General features: G+C 35.4%; 1 protein-coding gene across 3 annotated transcripts in view; it reads left to right on the top strand.

Annotated features, from left to right (window-relative positions):
* The window catches only part of ACER3 (alkaline ceramidase 3), a 165,927-nt gene that overhangs the window by 135,667 nt on the left and 15,250 nt on the right, over positions 1 to 15,010 (top strand). For all 3 annotated transcript variants that reach the window (XM_004767988.2, XM_045071403.1, XM_004767987.2), the window contains one exon: positions 5,748 to 5,806. In XM_004767988.2, coding sequence (XP_004768045.1) covers positions 5,748 to 5,806 — 59 coding nt within the window. The remainder of the gene's footprint in view (positions 1 to 5,747; positions 5,807 to 15,010) is intronic.

The following is a 15,010-nucleotide window of genomic DNA, read 5'->3' on the forward strand; positions in this document are numbered from 1 at the left end:
ACAGACATCATATTGAGTAGAGGAAGTTTGATACATACATATTATAGGGTTCCATTTATAATGAGGTTCAAAACAGGCAAAATTAAACTCTAATATTAGAAGTCAGAATAGTGGTCAATCTTGGGGAAGAGGGTATAAGACGATGGGGTATTGAGGTTGATTTATGGTATGCTGTCAACAGTCCATTTTTTACTTACAAAATCAAAAAGTACAGATACTTGTTTTGTGATAATCATCAAACCAGGTTTATCTTTTGAGCACTCGTGTGTGTGTGTGTGTGTGTGTGTGTTTTCAGTATGAAAAGTTTTTTAAACTTAAAGGAACAATAAAATGATAGACAACCAAGTGAAAACAAAAGATTGAACAATAGAGGACATCAAACAATCACTAAATATAACATACATTGTTCAACCTGTAACCTGGGAATATATAAAAAACCTCATAGATTGACAGAAGTTTAGACATCTGACTATATCATAGGTTGGTGAGAATGTAGCACAAAAGAAACATACACTAGTTGAAGTAAAAATTGATAAAACCACTCTGGGAGACAGTTAAACTTTTTAGTTATTTTGATAATATATAGCCTCTGATCTGGCAGTTACACTCCTAGGTACATCCCCTAGATAAATTTGTGTACATGTGCACTAGGATAAGAATGTTCATAGCAGTAAAAACTGGAAATAACCCCAAAATGTTGAACATAAGAATGGGTAAATACATTGTGGTATTTTTACCCAGTTAAATAGTATTTAATATAAGAAATGAATGAAATATGGCTACATACACAATGTAACTGAATCTTAAAGAACAAGATGAAAACAAAAGTGTGCATGATTACTCTATTATAAATTAAAATTCTGGTCTATTAAAATTCAAAAAACAGTATTTAGGAATTCATATTTAGGAGACCAGTTTAAGTTAGTAAATATGTAAAGAAAAGCAAAAAAAATATTTATTATAAAAGTCAAAAGAGTGGTTTCCTCTAAGAAGATTGGGAGGGGGACTGGAAAGAGACACATGGAGTACTTTGGAATGTTAACAGGGGTCTGTTTTTACCTAAATGGTACTTTCCCGGCTATTATTTGTAAATACTTATAAAGTTGTACATTTCTTTTCTATGCAATTTTAAAATATTTAATATTTCATACTTTTAAAAGTTAAAATTTCCCACTGGGTTCAATTTTCCTGGTAGTGGTACCTATCCAGTGCTCAGTATAGAGGAGAAGGAGTTGATGGAGCCAAGTCTAGGAAGATGTGGGTGGGAACATATAGAATAAAGAACACAGGAATATATTAACATCAATCAAAAAGAAATAGGCATCTCTTTGGAGATGAGAAATGGGAGAAGGAATGTAGGGAGAAATTGCATCTGAATGCAGAAACATTTAGGAGGAAAATTTAAAAGAGTTCAAGGGACACCTGGGTAGTTCAATCAGTTAAGCTTCTGGCTCTTGATTTCAGCTCAGAGCTGTGAGATCGAGCTCCACGTCAGGCAGGCACAGAGCCTGCTTAAGATTCTCTCTCTCCCTCTCCCTCTGTCCCTCCCCTCACATCCCTTCTCTCCCTCTCTTAAAAATTATAATAATAATAGTAAAAGAGTTCAGATTTATACTGTTATAAAATGGGAAGTAGAGTCATTTGCTTAAAGTGAAGCTAAAGATAAAGGATTTAGGAAGTGAGGCAGCCTATGTATGGGAGAAGATATTTGTAAGAAGTCTGTTCTTTAAAATGTAACAATATCATATTCAAAGGGTCTGTCCAACAAGAAGATCTAACAATTTTAAATATCTATGCCCCTAATATGGGAGCAGCCAACTATATAAACCAATTAATAACAAAATCAAAGAGGGCGCCTGGGTGGCTCAGTGGGTTAAGCCATTGCCTTCAGCTCAGGTCATGATCTCAGGGTCCTGGGATCGAGTCCCACATCGGGCTGTCTGCTCAGCAGGGAGCCTGCTTCCCTCTCTCTCTCTCTGCCTGCCTCTCTGCCTACTTGTGATCTCTCTCTGTCAAATAAATAAATAAAATCTTTAAAAAAAAATCAAAGAAACACATTGGCAATAATACAGTAATAGTAAGGGACCTTAATACTCCCCTCACTGAAATGGACAGATCATCCAAGCAAAAGATCAACAAGGAAATAAAGACCTTAAATGACACACTGGACCAGATAGACATCACAGATATATTCAGAACATTCCATCTCAAAGCAACAGAATACACATTCTTCTATAGTGCACAAGGAACATTCTCCAGAATAGATTACATCCTGGGTCATAAATCAGGTCTCAACCAGTATCAAAAGATTGAGATTCCCTGCATATTTTCAGACCACAATGCTCTGAAGCTAGAACTCAGTCACATGAGGAAATTTGGAAAGAACCCAAATACGTGGAGACTAAACAGCATCCTTCTAAAAAATGAATGGTTCAACCAGGAAATTAAAGAAAAATTGAAAAAATTCGTGGAAACAAATGATAATGAAAACACAACGGTTCAAAATCTGTGGGACACCGCAAAGGCAGTCCTGAGAGGAAAGTATATAGTGATACAAGCCTTTCTCAAGAAACAAGAAAGGTCTCAAATACACAACCTAACCCTACACCTAAAGGAGCTGGAGAAAGAACAGCAAAGAAAGCCTAAACCCAGCAGGAGAAGAGAAATAATAAAGATCAGAGCAGAAATCAATGAAATAGAAACCAAAAAAGAAACAGTGGAACAAATCAATGAAACAAGGAGCTGGTTCTTTGAAAGAATTAATATGATTGATAAACCCCTGGCCAGATTTATCAAAAGAAAAGAGAAAAGACCCAAATAAGTGAAATCATGAATGAAAGAGAGAGATCACAACCAACACCAAAGAAAAACAAACAATTATAAGAACATATTATGAGCAACTCTGTGCCAACAAATTTGACAATCTGGAAGAAATGGATGCATTCCTAGAGACATATAAACTACCTCAACTGAACCAGGAAGAAATAGAAAACCTGAACAGACCCATAACCAGTAAGGAGATTGAAACAGTCATCAAAAATCTCCAAGCAAACAAAAGCCCTGGGCCAGATGGCTTCCCAGGGGAATTCTACCAAACATTTAAAGAAGAACTAATTCCTATTCTCCTGAAACTGTTCCAAAAATAGAAATGGAAAGAAAACTTCTGAGCTCATTTTATGAGGCCAGCATCATCTGGTTTTGATCCCAAAACCAGACAAGGATCCCATCAAAAAAGAGAATTACAGACCAATATTCCTGATGAACACGGATGCAAAAGTTCTCACCAAAATACTAGCCAATAGGATCCAGCAGTACATTAAGAGGATTATTCACCACGACCAAGTGGGATTTATTCCTGGGCTGCAAGGTTGGTTCAACATCTACAAATCAATCAGTGTGATACAATACATTAATAAAAGAAAGAACAAGAACCATATGGTACTCTCAATAGATGCTGAAAAAGCATTTGACAAAGTACAGCATCCCTTCCTGATCAAAACTCTTCAAAGTGTAGGGATAGAGGACACATACCTCAATATTATCAAAGCCATCTATGAAAAACCCACCACAAATATCATTCTCAATGGAGAAAAACTGAGAGCTTTTCCACTAAGGTCAGGAACACGGCAGGGATGTCCATTATCACCACTGCTATTCAACATAGTCCTTTCCTCAGCCTTTCCTCAGCCATCAGACAACAAAAAGAAATCAAAGGCATCCAGATGGCATCCAGATCGGCCAAGAAGAAGTCAAACTATCACTCTTTGCAGATGATATGACACTATATGTGGAAAACCCAAAAGACTCCACTCCAAATCTGCTAGAACTTGTACAGGAATACAGTAAAGTGTCAGGATATAAAATCAATGCACAGAAATCAGTTGCATTTCTTTACAGCAACAACGAGACAGAAGAAGGAGAAATTAAGGTGTCCATCCCATTTACAGTTGCACCCAAAACCATAAGATACCCAGGAATAAACCTAACCAAAGAGACAAAGGATCTATACTCAGAAAACTATAAAATACTCATGAAAGGAATTGAGAAAGACACAAAAAAATGGAAAAATGTTCCATGCTCATGGATTAGATGAACAAATATTGTGAAAATGTCTATGCTACCTAAAGCAATCTACACATTTAGTGCAATCCCTATCAAAATACCATCCATTTTTTTCAAAGAAATGGAGCAGATAATCCTAAAATTTATATGGATCCAGAAAAGACCTTGAATAGCCAAAGGAATATTGAAAAAGAAAGCCAAAGTTGGTGGCATCACAATTCCGGTCTTCAAGCTCTGTTACAAAGCTGTCATCATCAAGACAGTATGGTACTGGCCAAAAATAGACACATAGATCAATGGAACAGAATAGAGAGCCCAGAAATAGACCCTCAACTCTATGGTCAACTAATCTTAGACCAAGCAGGAATGAATGTCCAGTGGAAAAAAGACAGCCTCTTCAACAAATGGTGTTGGGAAAATTGGACCATTTCTTTACACCACACATGAAAACAGACTCAAAATGGATGAAGGACCTCAATGTGAGAAAGGAATCCTTCAAAATCCTTGAGGAGCACACGGGCAGCAACCTCTTTGACCTCAGCCACAGCAACCTCTTCCTAGGAACATCGCCAAAGGCAAGGGAAGCAAGGGCAAAAATGAACTATTGGGACTTCATCAAGATCAAAATCTTTTGCACAGCAAAGAAAACAGTTAACAAAACCAAAAGTCAACTGACAGAATGGGAGAAGATATTTGCAAATGACATATCACATAAAGGGCTAGTATCCAAAATCTATAAAGAGCTTAGCAAACTCAATACCCAAAGAACAAATAATCCAATCAAGAAATGGGCAGAGGACATGAACAGACATTTCTGCAAAGAAGATATCCAGATGGCCAACAGACACATGAAAAAGTGCTCCACATCACTCAGCATCAGGGAAATACTAATCAAAACTACAACGAATTACCACCTCACACCAGTCAGAATGGCTAAAATTAACAAGACAGGAAATGACCGATGCTGGCAAGCATGCGGAGAAAGGGGAACCCTCCTACACTATTGGTGGGAATGCAAGCTGGTGCAACCACTCTGGGAAACAGTATGGAGGTTCCTCAAAAAGCTGAGAATAGAGCTACCTTACGACCCAGCAATTGCACTACTAGGTATTTACCCTAACGATACAAACGTAGTTATCCGAAGAGGCATGTGCACCTGAATGTTTATAACAGCAACGTCCACAGTAGCCAAACTATGGAAAGAACCTAGATGTCCATCAACAGGTGAATGGATAATGAAGTCAATCATATGATCTCCCTGATATGAGGAAGTGGAGATGCAACATGGGGGGTATGGGGGGTAGGAAAAGAATAAATGAAACAAGATGGGATCGGGAGGGAGACAAACCATAAGAGACTCTTAATGTCACAAAAGAAACGGAGGGTGGCCGGGGGAGGGGGGTAGAGAGAGGGTGGTGGGGTTATGGACATTGGGGAGGGTATGTGCTATGGTGAGTGCTGTGAAGTGTGTAAACCTGGTGATTCACAGACCTGTACCTCTGGGGCTAATAATACATTATATGTTTATTTAAAATTTTTAAAAATTAAAAATAAAAAAAAATAAAATGTAACAAAAGATAATAAATACTTACATTTTATTGAGAGGACCAATTTAATAGGTAAAATATACTTCCTTTGCCAAAAAATAATGATTTTACTAACTTCATTTTTCTTTTCTTATTCAGGTCATGTATGGAATGTTGGTCTTCACATTAGTACTTCGATCTATTTATATTGTTACATGGTAAGTGGTTTGGATCAACAGTATGATTAGATTACATTCAACCAATAATCTATAGCCTAAATTGAAATAACACCCAACTCTAGCAGTGATATTGATAGAAAACTTCAGGCCAACATTTATTGTGGTATAAGATAATGAAATCTAGTTTTTTAAGCAAGGTGTTAATTAGCATCCTATAAAAACAAAAGTTCCACATTAATTTGAGGAAAATTGTATGATGGCCTCCTTTTGAGTATTTGTAATGTACATTAATGTATTGCCTTGAAAAATCCCTATAGTAAAAACAAAAATTGTTTTTGTTTCTCTGAAACTATGTGACTCAGAACCCTTCTTATAAACCACTATTTTAGGAAAAAAATGTCACAAAGAATTAGTAACTCCAGAAAGATTATTTAGGAGATAGTCATAATCTTTATAGAGTTTATGAAGATTAAATAATATTAATGTGAGTAACTTCCATGGGATCTGGCCATGCAGCATGTGCTCAATAAATGAATAACATGATTTATGGGTTTATCCTTTTTTTCTTTTTTAATTGAGCTTTTTATTTTGAGGTAATTGTAGAAGCACATGTATTAACAGAGATCCCCTACACCCTTTACCTATTTTCTCCAATGATAATGTCTTGCAAAACTGTAGTACAACATTATAACCAGGATTTGACATTGACAGAGTCAAGATGCAGAACAATTCCATTGCCACAAGCATCTGTGTTGTCCTTTTGTAGCCATACCCACTTCTCTCCTATCCCATCATCTCACCACCTATTCTTAACTCCTGGCATTCACTAATCTATCCTTCATTTATATGATTTTTTTAATTTCAAAGATATTATGTAAATGGAATCATACAGTTTATATAATAGCCTATGGGATTGGCTTTTTGCACTCAGCATAATTTACTGGAGATGAGTACAATTTGTTGAGTGTGTCAGTAGTCCATCCGTTTCTATTGCTTAGTAATATTCCATGATATAGATGTATTACAGTTTAACTCTTGACCTGTTAAATGACATCTGGATTGTTTCTAGTTTTTGACTATAAAGAATAAAGTTGCTGTGAACATTTGTTTTTAGGTTTCTGTGTGAATGTAAATTTTCCTTTCTCTGGAATAAATGCCCAGAGTGGAATTGCTAAATTATGTCATGGTATATGTTTAGTTTTTCTCAGAACTGCCATACTGTTTTCCAGCTGGGTTACCATTTTACATTTCCACCAGCAGTATACGAGTAACCCATTTTCTCTGCATTCTTGTCAATATTTCATGTTGTCACTATTTTTTTTACTTTACCCATTCTTACAGGTATGCACTAATCTCTCATTGTGGTTTTAATTTTCATTTCCCTGATGTCTAAAGATAAACATATTTTCATGCGTTTATTTGCCATCCGTATATCCTCTTTGTTGAAATGATTGTTTGTGTCTTTACCCAATTTCTGATGGTATTGTTTCTTTTTTTTTCAGTTGAGTTTTGAGAGTTCTTGATATATTTTAGATACTATTCCTTCATCAAATATGTAGCTAATATTTTCTCTCCCAGTCTATACCTTGTCTTCTCATACTCTTCACAGTCTTTAATAGAGCAAAACAGTTTTTAATTTTAATGAAGTCTAATTTATCAGTTTTCATTTTATGGATCATACTTTTGGTGTCAAATATAAGGACTCTCTCCCTAACCCTAGATTCCTAGATTTTATCCTGTTCTTCTTCTTTTTTTTTTTTTTCTAAAAGTTTTGTATAGTTTTATATCTTACATTTGAGTTCATGATTTATTTTTAGCTAACTTTCATATAAGTTATAAGGCTTAGGTCAAGGTCTTTTTTTTTTTTTTTTTTTTAACTTATGAATGTCCAGCTATCCTCGGACCACTGGTTGAGAAGACTTCCTGAAATTTCTCTACTGTATCGCTTTTGCTCTTTCCTCAAAAATGATTCATATATATTTATGTAGGTCTATTTCTGGGTTTTTTATTTTGTTACATTAATCTGTGTGTCCCTCCACCATTGCCACACACTCTTGATTACTGTAGCTATAAATAATACAACTCTTCAAATCATGTAGACTGTTTCCTCTCAGTTCTTTTTAAAATTGTTTTTAGGTGTTTAGGTTCTTTTGTCTGTCCATAAAAATTTTACAATATATATTTAAAATTTTTGTTTGAATTTTTTTAAGAATTACATTAAACCTACATATCAATTTGCGAAGAATTCACATCTTTACTGTGTTGAGTCTTCCAGTCTTTAAACACATGTCTTTCCATTTACTTTGATTGTTCTTTGATTTTGTTTATCAGCATTTTGGAGTTTCCTTTTTTTTTTTAAGGTTTTATTTATTTATTTGACAGGGAGAAATCACAGAAGCAAGAGAGGCAGAGAGTAGGCAGAGAAGCAGAGAGAGAGGAGGAGGCAGGCTTCCTGCTGAGCAGAGAGCCTATTGCAGGGCTCGATCCCAGGACCCTGAGATCATGACCCGAGCCGAAGGCAGAGGCTTAACCCACTGAGCCACCCAGGTGCCTCTGGAGTTTCCATTTCTTGAGCAATTGTAAATGGCATTTTATTTTTAAATTTAGGTGTCCACATGTTCATTGCTATTATATAGAAATACAGTTGGTTTTCTTTATGTTTATCTCATATTCTGCCACCTTCTGAAAATAGTTCTAGAAGACTTTTATAGATGCCCGAGATTTGCTACAAATAGGGCCAGTTTTTATCATCCTTTCTAATGTATATGCTTTTCATTTCCATTTTTGCCTTATTATCCTATCTAGAACTTCTAGGACTATACTGAGTAAGAGTGGTGAGAGTAGATTCCCTAGCCTTGTTTTTAGTTTTAGGGGAAATGGATTCAGTCTTTCACCATTAACTTAAGTGCAGTGTTAGCTGTGGTTTTTGTAGATGTTCTTTATCAAGTTGAGGAAGTTCAGTTTCATCATTTTTTCAATATCAGTTGATCACCTGATTTTCTCTGTAGTCTGTGAGTATTATTGTTAATACATTGATTGATTTTCAAATACTGAACCAGCTTTGTTATTCTGAATAAACCCCACTTAATCATTTTTTTTATTGCCAAATGATACTTGTTAATGTTTTGTTAAGGATTTTTACATCTATAATCATGAAGGATATTGATTTATAGGTTTATTTTTCGTTTCACAGTTCTGGAGGCTAGAAGTCAGAAATCAAGGTGTCAGTATGGCCGTGATTCCTTTGAAACCTGTGAGGGAATCCATCCTTACTTCTTAGCTTCTAGTGATTTGCTAACAATCTTTGGCACTCCTTGACTTTTATCCACATAATTTCAATCTCTGCCTTTGTCATGCCATGGTGTTGTCCTTGTATTTCCGTGTATTTGCATGGGTTTTTTTCTTGTAAGAACATCAGTCATATTGGACGAGGAGCCCACTCTACTCCAGTATAACCTCATTTTAACTAATTATATCTGCAGTGACCCTATTCCAAATAAGGTCACATTCTGAGATACTGGGACTTAGGTCTTCAACATACCCTTTCTCAGGGGAAAAATTTAACCTACAGCAGTGCTTTTCCCTGCACCACTTAAAATATGCAGTTATAACTACATCAGACAGTATTATAATTTTTGCCCCACCATAAACATAGTTTAGAAATTCAAAAGGGAAAGAAAAATAAATGTATTACATTTACTCATATTTTTACTTGTTCCATTTTTCTTTCTTCTTCTCTAACATTCTAAGATTCCTTCTCTCCTCATTTCTTTTCTGTTTAGAAAACTTCCTTAGACATTCTTTTTAGGGTTGATCTGTTGGCATTATATCCTCTAGGTTTTTCTTCATATGACAATGTATCTTGATTTCTTCACTGGATACAGAATTCTAGGTTGACAGTTCTCTTTCAGAACTTTAAAACTTTCTAATGGCCTTCAGGTTTTCTGATGAGAGATCCTGTCATTCAAATCGTTTATTTCCTATGGTAGGAGAGGTGTTGCTTCTCTCACTTTTTTTAGGATTTCCCCTTGTCTTTAGTTTTCAAAATGTTATCTGTGATGTGTCTTGATGTGGTTTTTTTTGGGTTAACATGTTTGAGGTTAGCTCAGTTTCTTGAATCTGTGGGTTTATAGTGTTCTTTTTGTTGTGGGGGGAAGAGTTTTTTGGCTAAATTTGAAAGTTTCTCAGCCCTGCCTTTCTTCTCTCCTTCTGGGACACTAAAAACACGAATGCCAGATCTTTTGTTATAGTCCCACCTTTTTATGGTCTGATGAGGAAGTCAGTCTAGACTCCCCACTCAGTCTTGCAGCATGGATGGGGGTGAGGCTAGAGGCTATTCTGTAGCAAAACATCATAGTGTGTAGCTATAAAATATTAGTTACTATGTAAATTTTAGTCTTGCTAGGCTGCCTCTTTCCTGGTCATTTGGCTAGAGAGAGCAGGCTTTTGTTGGGCTGGGGTTTTTCTTTGTCTGTACCTAGTGGCATTTCTGGGTTGCTATCATTTTCATTTCCAACTCTGGAATATATAAGGCAAAAAGAAAACACGGAATATACCAATGTAGTGTAAGTTATGTCCCACAGTCTCTAGCCAGTTGGCCGCCTTCTCTCCACCTTTCAGAGTCTTCTTATGTTTGTTTTTATATAATATTCAGGATTTTTAATTGTACTTAGTGGGAAGAGCAAGGGAAAGTGTGCCTGTTTAATCTTCCCAGAAGCAGAAGTCCCTTATTTATTCTGCTTTTATTTAATTTTTTAAAAAAGATTTTATTTATTTATTAGAGAGATCACAAGTAGGCAGAGAGGCAGGAAGGGGGGGGGGAAGCAGGCTCCCCCCCGAGCAGAAAGCCCGATGTGGGGTCGATCCCAGGACCTTGAGATCATGACCTGAGCCAAAGGCAGAGGCTTAACCCACTGAGCCACCCAGGCGCCCCTATTCTGCTTTTAATCTAGGCATCGTAGGGAAGGGTAAAGAAGCATAAAATACAGTTCTTGCCCTAAATCAAGTCCAAAAGATAGGATACCAATACTTGTAGAAACACAAATGACAGTTCTGTAAAAAGTGGTTTAACAGTGGAAGTCCTAGGAGATAAAACACCTTTTTTTATCTGTCTTGCCACAGCTACTTTCTTATATCTCCATTTGGTGATCATTTCATTTAGTATTTGTTCATTGTTTACCTGTCTTGTCCATCTATGTTGTGTTTCTTGAAGTCTTAGTTATCATGGTAATTCCTGGAATTCAGAAGAGTGGTTATCAGTAAAGATATTTTAAAATCAGAAAGAACTTGTTTTCTGGGGAATTTTTTGTTGTGGTGGTGGTTTTTTAACTATGACAAGATATATCTGAAAGTCTCTTTTGTAACAAAACATTTAGAAATTGTGGATAAAGCACAACAAACATCCTTTTAAATGCATAGCTGAACTCAAAAAAAATGTAAAGAAAATTCTAAAGTATCAAATGTGGAGAAGGAACTGAAAACTAAACTGACAGATGAGTTCTGAAATCATGAGCAGTTACAAGACACCTTGTCTTTTAGCCTCAGTTTTAGGTAGGAAAAGTGACTCCCCTGTGAATTTGTAGTCACTGTTCTGCCTTCCCATAGATTTTGGATTCAAGTACAGATTACTTTTATTGTCTGGGAAACTTCAAGGTCTAAAATTATCTTAAACTGATCCAACATTCCTAGAGCCCCAGTATATCTGAGGGAAGCAAAAGCAAATTATCTTTAAAGAAATGCAGTTTCATGTAAGCCCCATAGGATTTCTGCATATTGGATGGAGATCAAACAAGTGTGCACAATCAATTCCAAAGCCAGAGAAGGAAGTAAACTACCATAAGTAAAAGTCAGGAGAAACACAAATCAGTTAGAAATGAACTCCCCCAAATCAGATACTGAAATATAAAATAACTATTTAGAAAATATTTAGTAAAATGAAAGATAAAATGAAAAGGAACATGAGATTATCAAAAGTGAAATTCCAGATTTGAAAAAGAATCAAAGAACTTCCAACATTAAAAATATATATTGAAATTTTAAAAGTCCAATGGATAAGCCAAAAATTAAATTAGACACAGATGAAGAGAGAATTAATTAAATTGGAAGGCAAGTCTAAAGAAATAAGCCAAAAAGCATTACAGGGAAATAACAGTCCTTATCGTGGGTCCAAGGGAAAGAATAGCAAAACCTGAGGGGCCCCTGGGTGGCTCAGTGGGTTAAAGCCCCTGCCTTCTGCTCAAGGTCCTGGGATCAAGCCCCGCATTGGGCTCTCTGCTCAGCAGGAAGCCTGCTTCCCTTCCTCTCTCTCTGCCTGCCTGTCTGCCTAATTGTGATCTCTGTCTGCCAAATAAATAAAATCTTAAAAAAAAAAAAAGAACAGCAAAAATTGGGACAGAATAGATATTCAAAGAGATAGTACATATAATGTAGATGCTAGAAACTAAAAGCTGTATTTCCCTTATTTCTTTTGCTGGTAAGTTTCCAGATACATTCAGGTTTCTGCCAATCACATGTATTCACATAAGATTGAATTCAGAACCAAGTTAACTGGGGGAGATAAATGGTAGTATGTAAAGCATCCATTTACTAGTATGAATCTAGGTGTGCATCATGGCTCTGGAAACAAGTGTGATGATAGCTTCCTGATATATGAATTATAGCTAAGGTTATCATATGATGCTGGGTGCAGCAGTGGTCCAGAGGTTTCCCAATTCTCCAGCTTCCTAATATGAAAAAGAAGAAAGTTCCTTTGGCAAGATAATTCTGTGGTAGTGTTCATGAGTCATTTCTAGAGAGCCTAATACTTGCTCAGTCATCATTTTGGTTGGAATTGATTGTTAAATTCTTTTCTGCTCTAAGTAGAGCTATTATTTGCAGCTGAATTCTGATTGTTACCTGTAGAAAAAGCATACTGAAATTGCTGAAATCCAAAGACAGAAATCTTAATACATCCAGAGACAGAAGATGTATTAACAAGGGAATAGTCAACAACAGACTTATCAACAGCAACAATGGAAGCCAAAACACAGTAGACTATTATCTTCAAAATGCTGAGAGAAATTAACCATCAACTTAGAATTGTATACCCAAATATCCTTCAAAAACAGGGACAAGATAAAGGCATTTTAAAACAACAAAAATGGGAAAAGTTTGCCAATATAACTCACTAAAAGACTTTCCTTTTAGGAACTACTTTAGCTGGTGCCAAAAAAAAAAAAAAATTATATATATATATATATAGATAGATAGATAGATAGATAGATAGATATAGATATCGATATCTAGATATCTTTTGGATTATCTGAATAAAATATTGTGACTATTTCATATCTAATTTGAGATATAGATATATCGATATCTAGATATCTATATCTATATCTCTTTTGGATTATCTGAACAAAATATTGTGATTTTTTCATATCTAATTTGAGATTTTTTTAAATGAAACTAAAGTAGTAGACAATAATATGAGATACAAGGGGATAATCTTAGTTACATAGTTAGTTCCTAAGGTCCTTTTTATTTGGGAAGAAGATACAGACAGTGATTAATTTTAGATTTTACGTGTGTGTTTTTGATAGCCATTAGAAACAGCAATTGATTTTGTAGTGACTTTCAAAAACATGAGGGAGTAAATGGAATTATATAACTGAATCCAAAAGAAATTGGGAAAAGAAGGGTAAAAGGGGAAGCAGAGAGAAATCAGAACAAATTCAAAGCAGAAAATAAAGGGGTAGAAATAATTCAAAATATATTAATAATCACAGTAAATATAAATGGACAAAGCTAAGCAATTAAAAAACAAAGACTCTCAAGCATGGAAAAGAAATCCAGCTATGTGTTATTCATAAAAAGTGTGATTAAAATATAAATACACAGTATGTTGCACACACAAAACATACTTAGCTTAAGAATTTTATCTCCTTTCTCAGAAGGTACCAATTGCAAACAGGAATGAACTAGGAGCCAAAATGTGAAATTTCATTTTCATTTGAAGCAGCTTTGTGCAGTTAGTAATTCCTAGTTTAAACTGTAACTGAACATTGTGGCTGCATATGTATTATTTTATACTGTACTTTTCCCATCACTGAAGTTTGGACTTTAATAAAAGAAATTCCATAGTTTTTAAATGATGGGTTTTTTTTTTTTAAGATTTATTTATTTGACAGAGAGAGAAAGACAGCAGCAAGAGAGGGAACACAAGCAGGGGGAGTGGAAGAGGAAAAAGCAGGCTTCCCACCAAGTAGGGAGTCCGATGTGGGGCTCAGTCCCAGGACCCTGGGATGATGACTTGAGGTGAAGGCAGACACTTAACAACACTGAGCCACACAGGCACCACAGAAATTCCATAGTTTTTAATATCATAAAATGAGAATATTTCAACAGTATATTCTAGATAGCAATATACTAATTGAAGTGAATGCTTGTATATAGTTATAGCCTTAAACCTTTGTTTCTAATGCCTTAACTGTCAAATGATTAAAACTTAAAAGCACAGTATTTTCTAATACTAAAAAGTAGGTATTTTATAAAAATTATTTTTAAATTATACAAATTTTATCAAATCATATATAAAATTAAAAAGCAAGTATTTTATAATACTAGAAAAATATTATAGTCAGCATGCTAGACCAAGAAGTAAACACTAAAGTGACTAGAGCAGGTACTGATGCTGTCAGTGTTTAGCTCTATGTGTTTCGCTGTGTTTGTGCTACAAAAGTGCCATATTAGACTGTAACTAGCTAGTACTGCTGCCTTATGTAACTCCAAAAAGGAAAACAGGACTTGATTAACTGAGTGCTCGTTTCTTTTAAGACATTGCTATTATCCTTGGCTTGGATAGGTCATGCAGATTTATGTGGCTGCTATTTTCATTTACTTAGCATTACTTTAATACCTTGAATGGAGAACCAGACATTCTCTCTTCACCTGACTAGCGATGGCTATTTAACTGTAGTAGCAAAACAAACAAACAAAAAAACATTTTTTATGAAAATTGGTGACAGCTGGCACTTAAGATCAGAAGAGTTTTTTATATTTCATGCATAAGGTGCTCTCTGCCCAAAGCTCTGAAAGACTTTAAGATAGAAAGTAATACTTACTACAATACTGAATTTTCATAGAATTATTATTACATTTGATAATAAAACCCACCTATTTGGGGCACCTGGGTGGGTCAATGAGTTAAGCCTCTGCCTTTGTCTCAGGTCATGATCTCAGGGTCCTGGGCTCGAGCTCTGCATC

The sequence above is a fragment of the Mustela putorius genome, unplaced genomic scaffold (genome assembly GCF_011764305.1).
Source record: "Mustela putorius furo isolate JIRA1106 unplaced genomic scaffold, ASM1176430v1.1 tig00003987_pilon_pilon_pilon, whole genome shotgun sequence".
In the NCBI taxonomy this organism is placed as follows: Eukaryota; Metazoa; Chordata; class Mammalia; order Carnivora; family Mustelidae; genus Mustela; species Mustela putorius.